Source organism: Impatiens glandulifera, chromosome 9 (genome assembly GCF_907164915.1).
Source record: "Impatiens glandulifera chromosome 9, dImpGla2.1, whole genome shotgun sequence".
Classification (NCBI taxonomy): Eukaryota; Viridiplantae; Streptophyta; class Magnoliopsida; order Ericales; family Balsaminaceae; genus Impatiens; species Impatiens glandulifera.
The window spans coordinates 37,236,773-37,254,981 of record NC_061870.1 but is presented as its reverse complement, the minus strand read 5'-3'; the positions used below and the strand labels follow the sequence as shown (position 1 = coordinate 37,254,981).

The 18,209-nt window shown below is 31.2% G+C and overlaps 2 protein-coding genes across 3 annotated transcripts; one reads left to right on the top strand and one right to left on the bottom strand.

Annotated features, from left to right (window-relative positions):
* The first annotated feature begins 2,223 nt into the window (after nt 1-2,223).
* Nucleotides 2,224-10,066, top strand: LOC124915099 (ISWI chromatin-remodeling complex ATPase CHR11-like). The gene is made up of 24 exons (XM_047455753.1): nt 2,224-2,581; nt 3,841-3,972; nt 4,071-4,177; nt 4,786-4,898; nt 5,585-5,682; nt 5,786-5,965; nt 6,067-6,288; nt 6,432-6,566; nt 6,654-6,936; nt 7,019-7,092; nt 7,236-7,456; nt 7,559-7,646; nt 7,739-7,832; nt 7,928-8,116; nt 8,208-8,239; nt 8,323-8,399; nt 8,491-8,580; nt 8,663-8,732; nt 8,821-8,878; nt 8,946-9,004; nt 9,096-9,261; nt 9,341-9,519; nt 9,598-9,804; nt 9,880-10,066. Exons 1-24 carry the CDS (start codon nt 2,285-2,287, stop codon nt 9,955-9,957), a joined length of 3,249 nt encoding a protein of 1,082 aa, XP_047311709.1. The 5' UTR covers nt 2,224-2,284; the 3' UTR covers nt 9,958-10,066.
* Nucleotides 10,067-10,086: 20 nt separating this feature from the next.
* Nucleotides 10,087-12,796, bottom strand: LOC124915100 (probable serine/threonine-protein kinase PBL7). 2 transcript variants are annotated; one of them, XM_047455754.1, is made up of 5 exons: nt 12,281-12,796; nt 11,711-11,925; nt 11,429-11,618; nt 10,939-11,336; nt 10,087-10,856 (listed from the first exon to the last, which is right to left on the bottom strand). In XM_047455754.1, exons 1-5 carry the CDS (start codon nt 12,438-12,440, stop codon nt 10,239-10,241), a joined length of 1,581 nt encoding a protein of 526 aa, XP_047311710.1. In that variant the 5' UTR covers nt 12,441-12,796; the 3' UTR covers nt 10,087-10,238. The 2 variants fall into 2 exon arrangements, with proteins under 2 accessions (XP_047311710.1, XP_047311711.1); XM_047455755.1 differs by having other exon boundaries at nt 10,939-11,330; nt 12,281-12,793.
* Nucleotides 12,797-18,209: the final 5,413 nt, after the last annotated feature.

Genomic DNA, 18,209 nt, shown 5'->3' with positions numbered 1-18,209 from the left:
TTTGATCCCTAATTAAATAGGGAAAATCAGATTTAATTAGTTACCTTAAATTATCATAGAGCCTTATGATAAGTTCAACGAGCTTACAAGCTAGGCCTAGGAGAGTCCATTTAATCAAACAAATGATATATAAAAATAAAAAATCTTATGTTTATGATGAAAATTTAAAATTATTATTTTGTCATGAATTCTAATCTCACAAAAAATTATGTTTTTATCAAAAAAAAAAAAAAAAAAATTAGGCAAAAAAATTTAGATAGGACCAAGGATGGCAACAATGACAATGGTACCCTACTTGTTGGGTAGTTAAGTACACATTCTCGAACCTTTTTAATTTTATTACCCGACCCTGAACTCGACATGTATCTCTAGTTGTATCTTCATTCCCGATTTATTGGGTACCTGATCCCGACCCATTACTCGATGAAAATATAAATTTATATTTATTGTTTTCTAAAGAGTAGATATTAAAAACAGAAATAAAAATATTACTTACTTGTATCGTTATATTGTAAAAATATAACAACTTTGTTGTTTAAAGTTCAATATAAACCGGATAGAGGTTAAGAAAGTTAAATGAATTTAAATTTGAAAAATTAGAGAGAAGTTAAAGAATTTTAATGAACGTTAAACTTGAAATAAGAAATGAAGGTGTAGAAAGATAAAATATTTTTTTATTAAATAAATTAAAAATTAAGAATAATGGGAAAAGAAATTAAAATGACAATGACATTGAATAATAATAATGGAATTTGAAAAGACATTTTAAATTTTAAGAAATATATATATATAATATATATATATATATATATTTTGAGTACCACATACTACTTATCTCGACTCCAAATCTGATTTGGTAATCATTTTCACTTCTCATTCTCGACCACAATTTTAACAATTTTAAATATCTGAACTTGAATCCGACTATTGTATAACCGGGGTCGTTAACTAATAAAAGAGACGAACCATTTGTAAGAGAATAAAATAAGAAAACAATTAATAGAGAGCAAAAGGAGAGAACAATTCTTGGAATATATATATTTTTATTCTCTTTATATATTTATTTATAATTTAATTTATATATTAAATAATATATACATTTAAAAATATATATTATATATTTTATTAATTTTATTTATCCACACTTTTCATTATTATTTATTTTAAAAATATATAAATAATTTAATTAATTAAATCAAAATATATTATATATATTTAAAAATTAATAAATAAGAGAATAAAAAAAAATCTAATTAGAATAAAAAACAAATATTAATTTTTATATTTAATATTTGATTTTCTTTGCTCAATTTCAGGTTGGTGGGTTTGGCTTGATAAGTGAACGGGTTGAACAATACTAACCTGAATTTGATCTGTTTAATAATTTGGGTCAAAATCTCTAACCTGAACATAACCTGTTTAATATGATTGACCTAAATCTAACTCGTTTGATCTGATTTACCTAACTCAATTCGAACTAAACCCGATGTAATTAATTCACATCTTTATGTTTCAAATTAAAATGGCATCAACACAAAATAAGAATTAAGCTAAATCAAAAATTCACTTATAAGAAAAATAAAAAAAAATAAAAAATAAGTGAGTTAATATGAAAGAATAACACAAGACTCAATAAAAAAAAAAAAAAAACTTGTAAATGAATTATTGGATATACTTTTAGTCATTTCAGGTCGATCCAATTTTGACCTATTTATTAATTAGGTTAAACAAGATCTGATTTTGAACCGAACAAAAAATACATGATCCTAACATGATTTTTTCATGTTCAATCCTACCCTATTTATATATAGATTTATTTATAATTTAATATATATTTGTTAATTTATTTATGCATGCACTATACCAATTATTCTACAAAATACATTAGTTAATATAAAATATATATTTAAAAATTAATAAATAAAAGAAATATAAAAAAATAATTAATGAAAAAAAAGTGATCTTTAGTCAATAAATATAATTAGTATTCCAATTTTTTTGATGACTGACTCGGTTGGCAGTGGACTATTAGCATCTACTGTTAATTGGGCCAATTTCGCAACTGCATATTTAACACTGGCGGGAAAATAGCTTCAGTTCGTTAAAAAAAATATATTTTATTTCACAAAAAAAAAATACCCTATTTTTTTGTAAACAAATCTGTAAACCTATAAATATCTGGGCAGTAGTTCATTGTTATTTTCTGCATTACATAATACATAAACAGCCGAATCTTTCGACTCTTCATTGCCTCCATCTTGTGCAAACCCTCGCTGCTGAATCTATGGGGAAGCCGTCGAATTCGCAGGTTTCATCCGAAGAGGATCTTTCAAGCGGATCTAATTCAGAGGAAGAGCAGATTAACGAATCGGTTGACGATGAGGAGCAACAGGAGCAGACTAACGAGTCGTCTGACGAAGAGGAGAATGATGAGCAACAGGATCAGATTAACGAGTCGGCTGATGAGGATGAGGAGATTGAGGCCGTTGATAGACCGGCTGATTCGGATGAAACTGGAGATAAGTCGCTGTCGACGGATGATGATCCCGGACATCAACAAGAGGAAGAAGAAACCGAAGAGGTTAGTTGCTGTTTGATTCAAGGCGATATATCTGTATGATTTGTTGGTTTGTGTTGCTTGTCGAATACGTTTACTTTTATCGGTTCTCTTAGGGCGTCATTCTGCTCTAGTTACATCTTTTATTCTTGATTTTATTAATCAGTACTTCGTCATGAAAATTGGGACATTGTGAAAAACATACAAATCAAGTTATGAGATTATTTGTCATAAGTTACTCAAGATGACCAAGAGTTCTTGTCCTTTAGTTCAATGTGTCTACGGACACGGACCAATATTTAGGTTATTTAGCATGAAATTGTGGCTTTCTCTGTTAGCTTTGACACTGACACGATTAAACCATAGAATATGAGCCAAAATTGCATTTTATATAAAATTCCAACTGTGATATTTACAGGTTATTTAGATGCATTTTTCACCATCAAAATCGTTTAGGAGATGAACATTACAAGATCATACGGATCTTATGAATTGGAGGATTTAGATTAATTGTACTCATTGTTGTGAACCCATTCCTGAGAACTTTAATGCATTGATCATTTTCTAGAACTTTTCTCAATTACCAGATCTTTTATTTAGTTCATTGTATTAGACATGCCTTCTTTCTAATTAATGTTGCAGCTTTTGACATATTATGTTTACATGGCTTTGTTGTAGTGTTATAGACATGCTTGAATAAACATAACACTAAGCTGTATTTGTTTGACTGTCTCACTTCCGTTTTTTAGATTTTAGAATACTCAATTAATGGACCATTATATGACTTCGTTGATCATGAGTTGGGAGCCTTCTTATCACTGAATAACTGATTAGAGAGAAGTTTGATTCCAAACTAGAAATGGTTACTTATATCAAGTTGTCTGCTGGCCAAAGTTGGATTAAGGCTGGATATGCACTGATGTAGCATCAATCAACTCATGTAGCATGGGTGCTAGTTTTTCACAGTTTATAGACCTGTGTTTCCTAACTCTAAAAAAAGGACATATTCAGATGGATAACACTAAGTGTTTCCTCCTAGTCCTAGATAAATGCATATTACCATATCTGATCCAATAGTATAACTTAAAGCAGGTTTTTTTATGTGTATGACCTGTACACACACTCAATTAGAGAAGGCAACTTACTAGTAACATAGTCAAACTGTAAGTGGAGAATGTGTAATCTGGTCACATCTGCTGGATGGTGACTAATATCTACACATACATCTATGGTATTAGTTGAGATCTTTTGTAACAATTCTTGCTGTTCTTGTGTATTGTCAGGAGGATAATGGTTTGGCTAATGCAGAAGTTGGGAAGCGTGAGAAGGCAAGACTAAAAGAAATGGAGAATCTAAAGAAACAGAAGATTCAAGAAATACTGGATGCTCAAAATTCGTCCATTGATGCTGACATGGTCTGTTTTACAGAGAAGATATTTCTATATATACTTTTGAATAATCATATTGTTTGATAAGGATCCAGAGGGCTAACTAATTGTTCTTTTAATGTCAGAACAATAAAGGAAATGGTCGCCTGAAATATCTTCTCCAACAGACAGAAATATTTGCTCATTTTGCTAAAAGTGGTCAAGCTGCTTCCCAGAAAAAGTCTAGAGGAAGGTAGGATACAATGCTCTTTTGGGGGTAACACGTTATTATTTACTGAAAAAGTTTTGTATGCACTGGAGATCCGTGCATAAGTTTCTGCCTGATTTGGTCAATTTAGCATGCATGCACTTACAGAAAACATACTTATATGAAAGCTTATACTCATGACCGAACTGTTGGTCACGGGTCTTTTGCAGCTTTAGTCATTTTACAAAGGTAATTTTCATGTGTCTTTTATGCGATTTTTTATGGTAACTAGTGATGGGAAACTCAGCACAGGAAACAGCATTACCGGTAGGGAACTGGCCTATTTTTCTTACTTTTTTCATCAATGAATATAGTAAAAAACTGTATCATCTCTTTGGTGATAAGAGAAACCAAGTACAGTTAGGGAATAAACAAGAAATGTTTATTTTACTTTCATGTAAATTGACAGTTTTGTTTTCGTTCACACATCTTGGTGAATTTTTCTTTCCTAGAAAATTGAGAATTATTTAACTGTTCTCTATTGACCTATGCAATGTTCTTGATAGGACTGGGCTTAAAATTCTAATTCCGTATGTTGCTAAACCAATATTTGGAGATCATATTGTTTTAAACCAATGTTAAACAACATTCAGGGGCCGGCATGCATCAAAGAGGACTGAAGAAGAAGAGGATGAAGAGTGCTTAAAGGACGAAGAAGACGGTCTGTCTGGAACAAACAGTACTAGACTGGTCTCTCAACCATCTTGTATGTTTCTTTTTGCATCCCTTTATTGATCACTTGCAAATGTCTGTGTGCTTTTACACGTGTTTCAGGCGTTGACTTGAATTGTATATGCTTCACTTTTTAAGTGTCACCTTCTTCACATCTTCCCATGCACATCAGTTAAAAAATTTACTTCTCCTTTCTTGGTTCACGTCATAAAGAAAATAAAATGGATTCCATTCTTTTGTGCGTCTTTGATTCAGTAATCATTACAGCTTTTATCATTGTATGTAAGGCATTTTTTATCATCCCAATTTTCTACTGCAGCATTATTTCCATTAAATTGTTTGTGGTTCCCTTTCCATGGAATATGACCATCCTTCCAATCACTATTATGAGGGGTAGCATCAATAGTAATTAGGAATAACGTTCAAAATAAGCATAATTTTGTAGCAGACCAGCAATTTAGTGTTGAGTATCAGAGAGGAAAAAAAAGGAAGAAGCTTAGGGTTTTTAAAGTTGATAGGAGAAGAGAAGCAGGAAGATCGAGGAACAGAGTCAGTTTTTCATTTCGTTCAACACCATCTGATACAAGTCCACAACACTATTTATTTATATACCTACTTACACAATATTTACAATTTTGTCCTCTACTGATATTTACAAGAATACTGCTAATCCTAGACTACTCTTTATATCGTGACGGATTTGTCTCATTCATTTTGTAGGCATTCAAGGAAAGATGAGGGACTACCAACTGGCAGGTCTTAATTGGCTGATTCGACTATATGAAAATGGCATAAATGGAATACTTGCAGATGAAATGGTGTGTGATCTAATTTATTAGATAATTGTTGCACTTGAGTGTATTTTTCCTGTTACACAGTGTTTTGATTCTCGAATTTTGAATTGCCATTTTCTACATGCAGGGTTTAGGAAAGACATTACAAACAATCTCCTTGTTGGGCTACCTACATGAGTTCAGAGGGATAACTGGCCCTCATATGGTAGTTTCTCCCAAATCTACACTTGGCAATTGGATGAAAGAAATAAAACGTTTTTGCCCAGTTCTCCGAGCTATCAAGTTTCTAGGAAATCCTGATGAAAGAGTGAGATTATCTTTAAGTCCTCTAGTTTTTTTCCAGCTGATATCCGTTACCGCATGTTACTAATTGCTTTTATTTTTCCTGTACATGATTCTTATGAACAGAAACATATAAGAGAGAATCTTTTAGTTGCGGGGAAGTTTGATGTATGTGTCACTAGCTTTGAAATGGCAATTAAGGAGAAAGCTACCTTGAGGCAGTTTAGCTGGCGCTACATTATCATTGATGAAGCACACAGAATCAAGAATGAGAATTCACTTCTCTCTAAAACAATGAGGCTTTACAAGACTAACTACCGTCTTCTTATCACTGGTACACCTCTCCAGGTATGTATCAAGTATCCTCTTGGTATTTTCCCATAAAAAAGTATCCTCTTGTTAGCATCGAGTTATGTTGCTTGTTGCTATTGGATTTTATCCAATGGCTTATTTTTTTAAGAGTTCTACTAACTGCAGAGTTGAATTTGCAGAACAATCTTCATGAACTCTGGTCTCTTCTGAACTTCCTTCTGCCAGAGATATTTAGTTCATCGGAGACGTTTGACGAGTGGTTCCAGATATCTGCTGATAACGATCAGCAAGAGGTTGTTCAGCAACTTCACAAGGTAAATTAGTAAAATCCTGAAACTAAATTGTTGCTTTTAATTTTTATTTTTGCTTTCTCAAAACTTTATATCTTGTGGGCTTTTTAGGTTCTCCGGCCATTCCTTATAAGGAGATTGAAATCAGATGTTGAGAAGGGTTTGCCTCCTAAGAAAGAAACAATACTCAAGGTTGGTATGTCCCAGATTCAGAAACAGTTTTACAAAGGTCTGTTGCAGAAAGATCTGGAGGTAGTAAATGCTGGTGGGGAGCGCAAGCGTCTTTTGAATATTGCAATGCAACTGCGTAAATGCTGCAACCACCCTTATCTCTTTCAAGGTGCTGAACCTGGCCCTCCTTATACTACGGGAGAGCATATTATTACTAGTGCTGGTAAGTCTCTTTCTATTAAATACATTCAAAAGTATACAGTTTTTTACAATGAAATTTTGATTTTTAAGTGTTATAAATTCAGGAAAAATGGTTCTTCTGGACAAACTGCTTCCCAAACTAAAAGAACGTGATTCCAGAGTCCTAATATTTTCACAGGTAAATTTGTTCGTTGTGCTTAATTTGTCTGTATTCTTATTTTCATCTTTTAATTGTCATTCATGTATTCTTCGGCAATTAATATTTTCCTCTCTATACTGTGATTGATAATGTGAAGATGTTCTTATTTTTGGTATATTCAGATGACAAGGTTGCTGGATATTCTGGAAGATTATTTACTCTATCGTGGACACCAATATTGTCGCATAGATGGAAACACTGGAGGAGATGATCGTGATGCTTCGATTGAAGTATTTAATAAACCAGGAAGTGAGAAATTTGTTTTCTTGCTTTCAACTAGAGCTGGAGGGCTTGGAATCAATCTTGCTACTGCTGATGTTGTCATCCTTTATGATAGTGACTGGTCAGGACTCTATAGTTCTTTCTGTTTCCTTTTTCAGACTAGATGGTGCTCAAGATTTTAGTGTTACAATGCTGGACAAACTTTTCTATTGTCATGTTGCAGGAACCCGCAAGTGGATTTACAGGCGCAGGACCGTGCTCACAGGATTGGGCAGAAGAAAGAAGTTCAAGTCTTCCGTTTCTGTACTGAGGTATGCTTGTTCTTGTTGGATTACAAGATTATAGTCTATTTAAAGTTGCTTCTTGTTAATGGTAATGTCTTTTGTACATTGACTGTTTATAGTACACCATTGAGGAAAAGGTTATTGAAAGGGCATATAAAAAGCTTGCTCTTGATGCCCTGGTGATCCAACAAGGACGACTGGCAGAACAAAAAAGTTTGTGTGGCTTTTCCTATATTTCCATTATTAGAATCATCAGCATATGGATTGTATCTCATTATTTTTTTGTCTTCCTCTCTAATCTGGTGCAGCTGTTAATAAAGATGAGCTACTTCAAATGGTTCGATTTGGTGCTGAAATGGTTTTTAGTGCCAAGGATAGCACAATTACTGATGAAGATATAGATAGAATTATTGCTAAAGGAGAAGAGGCAACAGCTGAACTTGATGCCAAGATGAAAAAGTTCACTGAAGATGCCATTAAATTTAAAATGAATGACAGTATGTAATACTATGCCAATTTGTGATCTCCTTCTTGCTTGACCAGTGCAATTAATTATGGTTTAACTATAACCATGTCTTCATTTTGCAGCTGCTGAGTTGTATGATTTTGATGATGAAAAGGTAGTGGGCATTATTATGTCTGTTTGATAATTTTCCTCCATCCTGATTAATTAAATAACATAAAGCTGTCTCTTTTTATGAAGGATGAAAACAAGTTGGACCTGAAGAAAATTGTGAGTGAGAACTGGATTGAACCTCCAAAAAGGGAGAGAAAGCGCAAGTAATTTTCATTCTTGAAAATTCTATCTTCATGCTTTTCCATTTGCTTGTTTTTCTTACTAACCGTTTGTTCTTCCATGCTCTCCCACTAGTTATTCAGAGGCAGAGTACTTTAAACAAACTTTGCGCCCAAGTGGCCCTCCCAAAATAAAAGAGGCTCGAATTCCAAGGATGCCTCAATTGTAAGGATCTTAATTAATCTGTTTGCTTGCAAAGATGTATTATACCGAACTGTCGTTCTGATCCTGATTTTACTTTTTCCAGACACGATTTCCAGTTTTTCAATCTACAAAGGCTACGTGAGCTGTTTGAGAAAGAAGTTCGGTACCTCATGGTGCGTGAGACATGTCATCTCTTTTCCATTTTCCTTGGCACGAAGTATTTTTTTACTTACCAATTGGTTGTCTTTTAACTAATGGCAGCAAATATATCAAAGGGATCAATCAAAGGACAGTATTGAAATGGATGATGAGTCGGAAGGTATACTTTTTTTATGCTTTTCCTTCAGAGCTGTGTTCTTTGTTCCCACTGACAATTGCCTGTGCAGCTTTAGGAGCCCCCCTGACTGCTGAAGAACAGGATGAGAAGGAGAGCCTACTAGAAGAGGTTTGTATATAAAACTAACATAAATGCTATTTCACCATTTTTTAGTTATTTACTGTATTTATATACAAGGTTGGTGTTATTGACACTGCAGGGATTTTCTACATGGAGCAAAAGGGACTTCAACTCTTTCATTAGAGGTTGCGAGAAGTATGGACGAAATGATATAAAAAGCATAGCTTCTGAAATTGATGGAAAATCAGAAGAGGAAGTTAAAAGATATGCTCAAGCATTTAAAGAACGGTACACAGAGTTGAATGGTAAGAAGTTTCGGTCAGACATTGTAAAAGCCATGAGACTTGAGAGAGACCTAATGAATGTCTTGTTACATGCTTACAGATTATGATAGGATAACGAAGAACATAGAAAGAGGGGAGGCTAGAATTTCTCGTAAAGATGAAATAGTTAAAGCAATTAAGAAGAAGATGGATCGCTATAAGAACCCTTGGCTGGAATTGAAGATTCAGTATGGTCAGAATAAAGGGAAGCTTTATAACGAAGAATGTGACCGTTTCATGGTAACTTAAAAAATTGAATGATATGCGTAATTAGGCTGCTGTCTGTCTGTTGCATTAGATAAATAAATGGTGGTGCAGATTTGCATGGTTCGAAAGCTAGGGTATGGAAACTGGGAAGAGCTAAAGACAGCACTAAGGAAAGCCCCATTGTTTCATTTCGATTGGTTCATAAAGTCTCGCTCCACACAAGAGCTTGCAAGGAGATGCGATACCCTTATTCGATTAGTGGAGAAGGAAAACCAAGAAATTGATGATCGAGATAGACAATCACGCAGAGATAAAAAGGTCGTAGTTTTGTTTTTTTGGTAAGAAAAAGTTAATCAGTCTCTCTAAATAGTGTTCCTCTTGTTTCATTTTCAGAGCTCGACGTCTTCAAAACGACCATCAGCTGCTGATAGCCCGCCAACAAAGAAGAAGAGGAAGCAAGTGTCCAACTGAAACTCTGAAACAATTTTTATATAATATATTGTCACATTTAGGATTTGAAAAACATTTTAGATGGATGATCTTTTCAACCAAATCCTATTCCACTTTTGTTTCTTCATCTTTGAATACAATTTAGACTTGAACCAAAAACCCTCTTGTATTATAAATACAATAAGCCGAAAACATAAAACCAAACCATCTCTTTTGGAATCCATACATAAGAAAAGAGACTATTATAATATATACCAACAGACATCAAAACCAATAGAGCTGAGACAATTCCGAACCTTTCATCATCCATTTGTGCTGTCAAAGCTGCCCATTATACTATTCCCTCGTTTCTTCTCCCTCCAATTCTCCCCCCACACTTTGGCCTCCGCCACTGCTCTTTCTCTATCGAGATCTCTCTGCTGCTGCTGATTTTGATTCCTCGCTCTCCCAGCACTTGCAGGGCTGTCTCTCATTCTCGAAGAATCCTGAAGGTCCTCCATTTCATCTGCATTACTCCATTTCCTTCCTGACCCGCTCCCACCAGTATCTATCCTCCTTAACTCCGAGGCACCAAATGATTCTCGTTTTCTAAAATCAGGAGAGTTCTTGTAATTATTGGAAGGAGATCCATCCACTCCATCCGACATATGCCTCTCCCTATGTCTAGGTGTAGATGGACCAACCCTGTTATTATTATTGCTCTGATGAGACGAGACCGCGTTTGGATCAAACGTTTGAGAGGCTAAGTATGTCAAAGCAGTTACTACATCTCCTATCAAAGGCCTGGTCGCAGCCTGTTCCTGCAGACACATGGCTGCAACCGCAAGTGCTTGATAAAGGCCTCTCATCGGGTATCTCCCTTGCAATAGGGGATCCGCCATTTTTGGAAATTTCCTCCTGTCTCTGAAAAGTGGCCTCGCCTGCCATTTACAAAAATTAAATAAATAAATAAATCAGAAAGAACTAAACAGATTTGCGGGAATTACTACTACTGTTACTTACCCAAGCAACGAGATTATGCTCTCCTTGGGGTCGGGTGTTGTCTATCGCCTTTCGTCCTGTAATAATTTCAAGAAAGACGACTCCAAAACTATAGACATCAGATTTAAGTGTGAGTTGTCCTGTCATGGCGTATTCAGGAGCACAGTAACCGTAAGTTCCCATCACTCTAGTGGAGACGTGAGTCTTATCACCAACTGGACCAAGTTTTGCAAGCCCGAAATCAGACAACTTCGGGTGATATCCCTCGTCCAGAAGGATATTGGATGACTTCAAATCTCTATATATAACTGGTGGGTTTGCCTTGTCGTGTAAATACTCCAATCCTTTCGCAGCTCCTGCTGCTATTTTCATTCGGGTATTCCAGTCTAAAGCTTCTTTATTTGGTGCTAGATCTGAAACTTACAAAACATTTTACACATGTTATTTAATCTTATCTTAGGGCAAATCAGCTGTCATATAAAATTTAAAAAACATTAGATTGTAGTTGCACCATGTAAATGATCCTCCAATGATCCAAGTGGCATAAACTCGTAAACAAGGAGGCGTTGGTCTCCATCAGCACAATAACCTATCAAATTCACTAGATTCTCGTGATGCAAAAGGCTTAGCATGAGAACCTCCACGAGAAACTCTCTGTTTCCTTGAAGACCATTTCTATCAAGCTGTTTCACAGCAACAACCTACAACAACATTCAAAAGAAAAAAAGGAAAGGTTTTCTCAAACAAAGGTGAATACCAACCAAAAGAAACATTATTACAGACGAATACTTACTTGTCCAGTACTCTCCAAACGACCCTTATAAACACGTCCAAAACCACCTTCTCCTAAAAGGCTCTCGGGCCTAAAGTTCTTTGTGGCAGCAGCAAGCTCTCGAAATGCGAAGGTCTGAGCTGCAATATGTGCAGAGGCTCCTTCTTTTGGAATTACTACTACTTCCTTCTTGGGATCTTTCTTAGAATCAGAACTATTACGAGATCTAGATTTTTCTACAAAAGCCAAACATTTACCAAGGAAATCAATCAAACGCAATAAATTGTCAATATATATCATATGAATCTTGTTTCTGTAACAACAACAACTCACCATCATGACCTCTCAATCATAATCAATGAGAATCAAACCTAAGACCTTGCTTAGGGTAACAATGAGATATATATGAAAATCTTATTACCCAGATAGATAGATATCAACCACATTATTAATCAACCTAACTAGGGTGTCTGATATAACTCAATAAACAAGAAAATTCATATAACTCAATAATCATCATCAGATCAGACTAACTGAAGTAAAGATGTAATCACCATATATAGAAAGAATCAAACGTGAGCTTTTTGTTACCTGAAGTGGTTCGACTAACAGGACGAGAATGAGGAGTTGAACTTTCCTTCAATGAATCAGTAGCCGTCTTCCCAACTGCCTTCACGCCATTTCCTTGTTTATCTGCTACTGCTGCTGCTGATGATGATAATGATCCAAAACACGGAAAACACCCACCCATGTCAAATCGACTCAAAATGATGAAACCCAATAGACGGCGACTCAAATCGAAACCCTTCAAAAGTCGATTAACATCATCACCTAACTGTACATCTTCATAAAACAAGTTAATTTTTTTTAAAAAAAAAACCCTAAATTCAATCACTCTCTCTAAAAACCCCAGTACGAATTCTCCTCCTCCTCCAACCACTACTATACTAACTACTACTCTTTTGCTTTACTGGAGAAAACCCAATTGGCTCACAGAGAAAGAGAGAGAAAGAGAGCAGATCACCAAATTAAAGAAGAAACAGGGCAAATCTTCTACTAACGAATTTAGAGGGATGATGAGGTAAAAAGGGAAGGAAGGAAGGAAGGAAGGAAGGAAGGAAGAAATAGCTGTCAGTGTTATATATTTTTCAACAGAAGAAGAGAAGAAGAATTCATGGTAATTACATGAATCAGTAAAACGTAATCTTCTGGGAATCTACGTTAATGGCGCTTTACTTTTGTTTTTGTGGGTAATTCGTTTCTCTCTCTAAAGTTTACGGCTTTGCGTAAGAATCATCATAATGTCGGACTGAGGGTCCCACTCTCTGATGCTGCTTCAACACCATTGATGGACATTCTTAACCCACGTTTTTTTTTTTGTAAAAACAATAAGACAAACTCTAAAGCTTAATATCATATTATTATTATTATTATGGTGGGAAAATAGTTTTGTTTCAGATTACTTAGATCATTTATTCAATTTGATTTATCAAATCTTGTTTTGTTTCAGATGTATGAAATCTTTTCATAATTAATGTCAGATTTATTAACACTATAATCTTCATTTTTTTGGTATTAAAGTTAAATTCATGACTTCAAAGTTCAAACTCAAACAAATGCTTTTACAATACTATCATTGGAGTGGACTTGCTTCATTGAATTATAAGATTATGTATAAAAAAAATAATAATTTTATATTCATTTTCTATTAAAAACATTAAATTAAAGTGTGGTCAATGAATAATCTCTGGTTTCAAAACTAAAATTATATAATAATTATAATTTTGAAATAAGATGGATGAAATCACAAATTTTAAAAATGATTATAATTATAATTTTTTATTTAAGTTATCAAGCAAATAGTAAACTAATTTTGTTTTCTTAAACCACAACAGACTAAGAGATATTATAATAACAAATACTTATCCTTGGTAATTAAGTAAAAAATTGAATATATATAACATTTAATCTCTTAAAAATCACACAAGTAACTATCTTAGTGAGTACTAATTTAAGGGAAAATATTAAACATCTTATACAAAATAAAATATATAATAACAAACAAAATTTTACTAACAATTAAAATAACATTTTCAATTAGTATCTCACATCAACTTAAAATATTTTTTAATAAAAATAAAATTCTTAATATTTAATTTCTTAAGTAAAATTATTGTCAACTGTTTTAAAATTATGTATATAATGTTTATATGTTTAGAGATGACTCATATTAATACTTTTAAAAAATAATTTAGGTATAATAAAAAAACAATAATAATAATAATATGGTTGAAACCCAACATAATCATGACATGTAAATTTATTAGAGAATTTTTTTTAATAGAATTCTTAAACTTTCAAATGTATGTAAATAACAAGAATAATAATTACTTCTAAATTTGATCATATACATTATCATTTCAATAATGTAACTTGGTGTGATGAGGATTTTCCTTTTTTCTCAACCCATTATTTATATATATATAACTTTGTGCATACAAATTATTTTAATATTTGAATACAAAAAATCCAGGATTAAATATATGAATTAAAGGTAATAAATAACAAAATGATTAAAAATATATATATATATATATATATATATATATTCTTAATTATATTTAAGATTAATATTACCATGTACCAAACAAATTAATCATTTTATGTTTAATAAATCAAACATGGTCAAATGAGGGTTTAAATGTAAAGTGACATAATCTAGGATTGATCTTTGACTCGATGTCTCCATTGACATTAATTTTGATCAAATATATTTAAAAGTATGATTAATGATAACTGATTACTTAATTTGGTTCATTTTCAAATGGAAAAATGTAATAATAAAATATTTATCCAAATTTCTTCTTCATTATATTATAATCATTTAATTTGATATTTTATTTATTACTTTGTGTTTTTCAGAATTAAAATTAAGTGATTATAGATGAACTATTCATAAATTTAATGAAAATTTTTAAAACAATTTCTTGAGCTAAATTCAAGAATGAGTTTTAATTTAAACTAGAAAATGTTGATGAAATTCTTTATTAAATATCTCATATGTAATTTATGTTGCTTTAATTATGAAATAATATTTATAAATTTATTGATATTTTCTCGTTTAAACGTAAATGCATATTAATTTTAAAAAGTGTTCTCAATTATCTCTTCGAGTAGATTAGATCTCGGTTTTATGTTCTTTCTTCTATTTTTTTTAAGATCCCAGATGCCTAGAGACAATTAGAAGTTGAAATTGAAATAGATGGAGCATAACAAGTAATGGATAATATTATTTAAAATATGGCTTTTTTATGTTACCATTTAAGAATAAAAAATAAAAAGAATGACAAGCAAGGGGCTTAAATCAAGGGGATGGCCTTTAAGTTAGAGGGAAAAAAAAGTGATTTAGGTCAAATATAGAGTGCTTTACTCTCAATTATTATTTTGGTATATATACTAAATTATTAAATCCAAAAGTTAAAAATAAATAAAATATATTATATATGTAACCGACATTGACTGAATTGTTGACATTGATGGACTTTTAGAGTTTAGACTATCTCCACAGTGAAAATTTGAAAGCCCAAATTATTATATCTCCTTTTGATTTAAATATCCCAAAAGAAAAGATAAAAAAAAAAAATATATGAAAATTTAGTTCAAATTGTAAGATCATAATCTTAAAAACTATTAAAAAAATACATGTTATGTGAAGTGATTTATTTTTTATGTTCTTCATTTATTTTTGACTTAGACTGTAGCGACACATCATTGATATAATCCCGTACTATTTTGATTTATTATGTATTATAATTATCACTAAATCAATTAAATACAACCTAAACAATTTTTATTTTTAAATAAGAAATAAAATTAGTTAGAGAACTCACTCATAACATAAGTTCCACGTTTAGAATCATTTTTTCTTAAAAGTCATCATTAGATGACAGGTTCTTTTGACCTAGTTTCTATTGCCTTTGTTTCAATTCAAATACACCTTTATATTTTTAAAATGCACAAAAATATTGTAAGAGATTATTATTTCTTATTTATATAGGGAATTTTTTATTAACCAAATTTAATAATGATGTAGGTTAGGAAATCGTTTTCAAATATCAGGAATAGAAACAACTAGATTAGATTAAGCAAAGAAATTAGAAACTTAGGTGATAAAATAAAATTATTTGATATAATTTAAGTAATAGAATAAGTGTTAGAAGAACCAACACTCCAATATATGTAAAAAGTCAAAAATACCCATATCTTATACAACAATTTCAACAACCAAACCATAATTATATTTAGTTATTTATAGTTTATTAGCTAAAGTCAGACAAATTTATTTTATTTTATAATGTGTTTTTATTCAGATAACCATTTTTGGGTCTTCCTTCTTAATGCATGGCACATGCAATGTACGATACAAGAGCTCTAGTTGAATTTTATAACCTTGCAACATCATTTTTTCAAATGGTTGTTTAAACTAAAATAATAAAATTGTGCTAGTACCACGAAAAAACATGACATTGAAAAAAAAAAGTAGAGTACAACCACGTTACTTAATAAGTGAAATCGTAGGTTTTCGAGAAGCGATTAACAAAATCTTCGACTGATTCCATCGACTTTCTAAAATGAACCTCATAAAACGATAATAATAACATTATAAATGATACGTAAAATAATTATTGTCGTTAAAAGCTCAAAAATTTATCTTCAACAAGGTAATCTACGGATAGTGACTCAAATATGCCGTGAATTTGTCTAAATTTTTCATCAATTATCCAAGTCTCGTGTATCAACAACATCAACTTCTTAGTTGATCATATCCATTAACTCAAATCTTCATTTAAGTCGATCGGCACATACTTAGCTTAATTGTGATGAATGATACACTAATTATCTATGTTTACAATCAATTACATGCATTTAATTGATAATAATAATAATATAATAATGTTACAGAATCAATAAAAGTGAGTAAATTGATGGAATTAATTAAGACGATTGAGGTTTTTGATCTGATATATATATATATATATATATATATATTTGAATTTATATAGTGAGAGAGTGATGAAATATAGCGCACCACATATTCTCTAATTTAATTAAACTTAATTAATTAACACATGTTTAATTAATTGTTTCGTGTTTTTTCAGAATCTAATTAACTGTATATAAAGAGAAATTATATGGCCGAAAGAAGATCATATAGTACGTACCACTCATAAATAAATATACTCTTAATTTATACTTTAAATAGAGAATGTCAAATCATGAGACTTTTTCAATTTATTTTTTAAATAAATTGACATATTTAAAAATAAATTATTGAAAATTATTTTGATAAAATATGATATTTCGTAGGGAAAAAAAGTTAAAATATTAATATATAAAGATAAAATTAATAATTTAAAATAAAATGTATTTTAATAATTTTTTTAATAAATTGAATCATGTACAAAATGAGAGAATAATTGAAATAATTTTTTAATTATATTATTTAAATAGTCTGATAATATACTGAGAAATAATTAATACTATTGGGCCGAAAAATAATTGATTGTGATCAATTTACTCTATAGTCTGTGTTTCTTATGTACAATAGTGATCCCCTAGTATATTGGGCCCAATAGATTTGGGCCTAGATTTGTAAGATTATTAAATTATTTAAATTAAATCACATATCCCTTGTAAATTAATTCCTTAGCATCAAGTACATATGCCATGAACCGCCCTCGCGTTCTTCTTTATCTGATGCTCTCATTTCCTAATTGGCTAATATATTTAGAAAAAATACTTTTTCAAAAAATATAACTTTTTTATAATATTTATTTATTTACGATATTCTCTTCTCAATTGTTGTATCTACTTAGAGTGATTTTAAAGGAAAAAATTAGTGTGAACTTCAAAATATAATGAGAAAAAGTTATGAATAAAACGAGAATAGATAAAAGTAAGTTTTGTCTTTTTTTCTAAATAAAATTAGATAAAATATAGCATTAAATTAAAATTTTAAAAAATTATGTGAATGTCACATTTGTACTTAAAAAAAATAATAAATACAAAGATCGGTCCCTAATATTTGAGACATGGTAATCGAACAAACTCTTTATCTTTTTTATCTTACTATTTGAACTAATTCAGTTTAAATTTTATACCTATTATAATTATCAAATTATAATAATATTTAATACAAATTATATGATTTTCATGATAATAATATTTTTTTTATTTAATTATTATATTATTAATGTTGTTGGTAAAATCATAATGTTTGACCAATTCAATTTATTTGAAACTTCAGCTCTAATATTTGTTTTTTTACAAGGATTGGTTCTTCTGATCATATCTCATTACTCATTAATGTACATCTATATAAATTTAAGTTGTTTTATTTAATTTAATTTATCATGACTCTTAATCGTTTAAACACAACTTAACTATCTTTTCTAAAATGATTAATGTATATTAAAATTGAAAAAAATCATTTAATCACATCCAACAAAGCATAACCAAC

Bases quoted from the DNA above. Each gene is read 5' to 3' on its own strand.
- LOC124915100 (XM_047455754.1), bottom strand. From the start codon at position 12,440: ATGGGTGGGTGTTTTCCGTGTTTTGGATCATTATCATCATCAGCAGCA. The intron at 11,926-12,280 runs GTAACAAAAAGC...TGGCTTTTGTAG, and splicing joins TGTTAGTCGAACCACTTCAG to AAAAATCTAGATCTCGTAAT. The intron at 11,337-11,428 runs GTGCAACTACAA...ATGTTTTGTAAG, and splicing joins ATTGGAGGATCATTTACATG to TTTCAGATCTAGCACCAAAT.
- LOC124915099 (XM_047455753.1), top strand. From the start codon at position 2,285: ATGGGGAAGCCGTCGAATTCGCAGGTTTCATCCGAAGAGGATCTTTCA. The intron at 5,966-6,066 runs GTGAGATTATCT...TCTTATGAACAG, and splicing joins TAGGAAATCCTGATGAAAGA to AAACATATAAGAGAGAATCT. The intron at 9,005-9,095 runs GTTTGTATATAA...TTGACACTGCAG, and splicing joins AGGAGAGCCTACTAGAAGAG to GGATTTTCTACATGGAGCAA.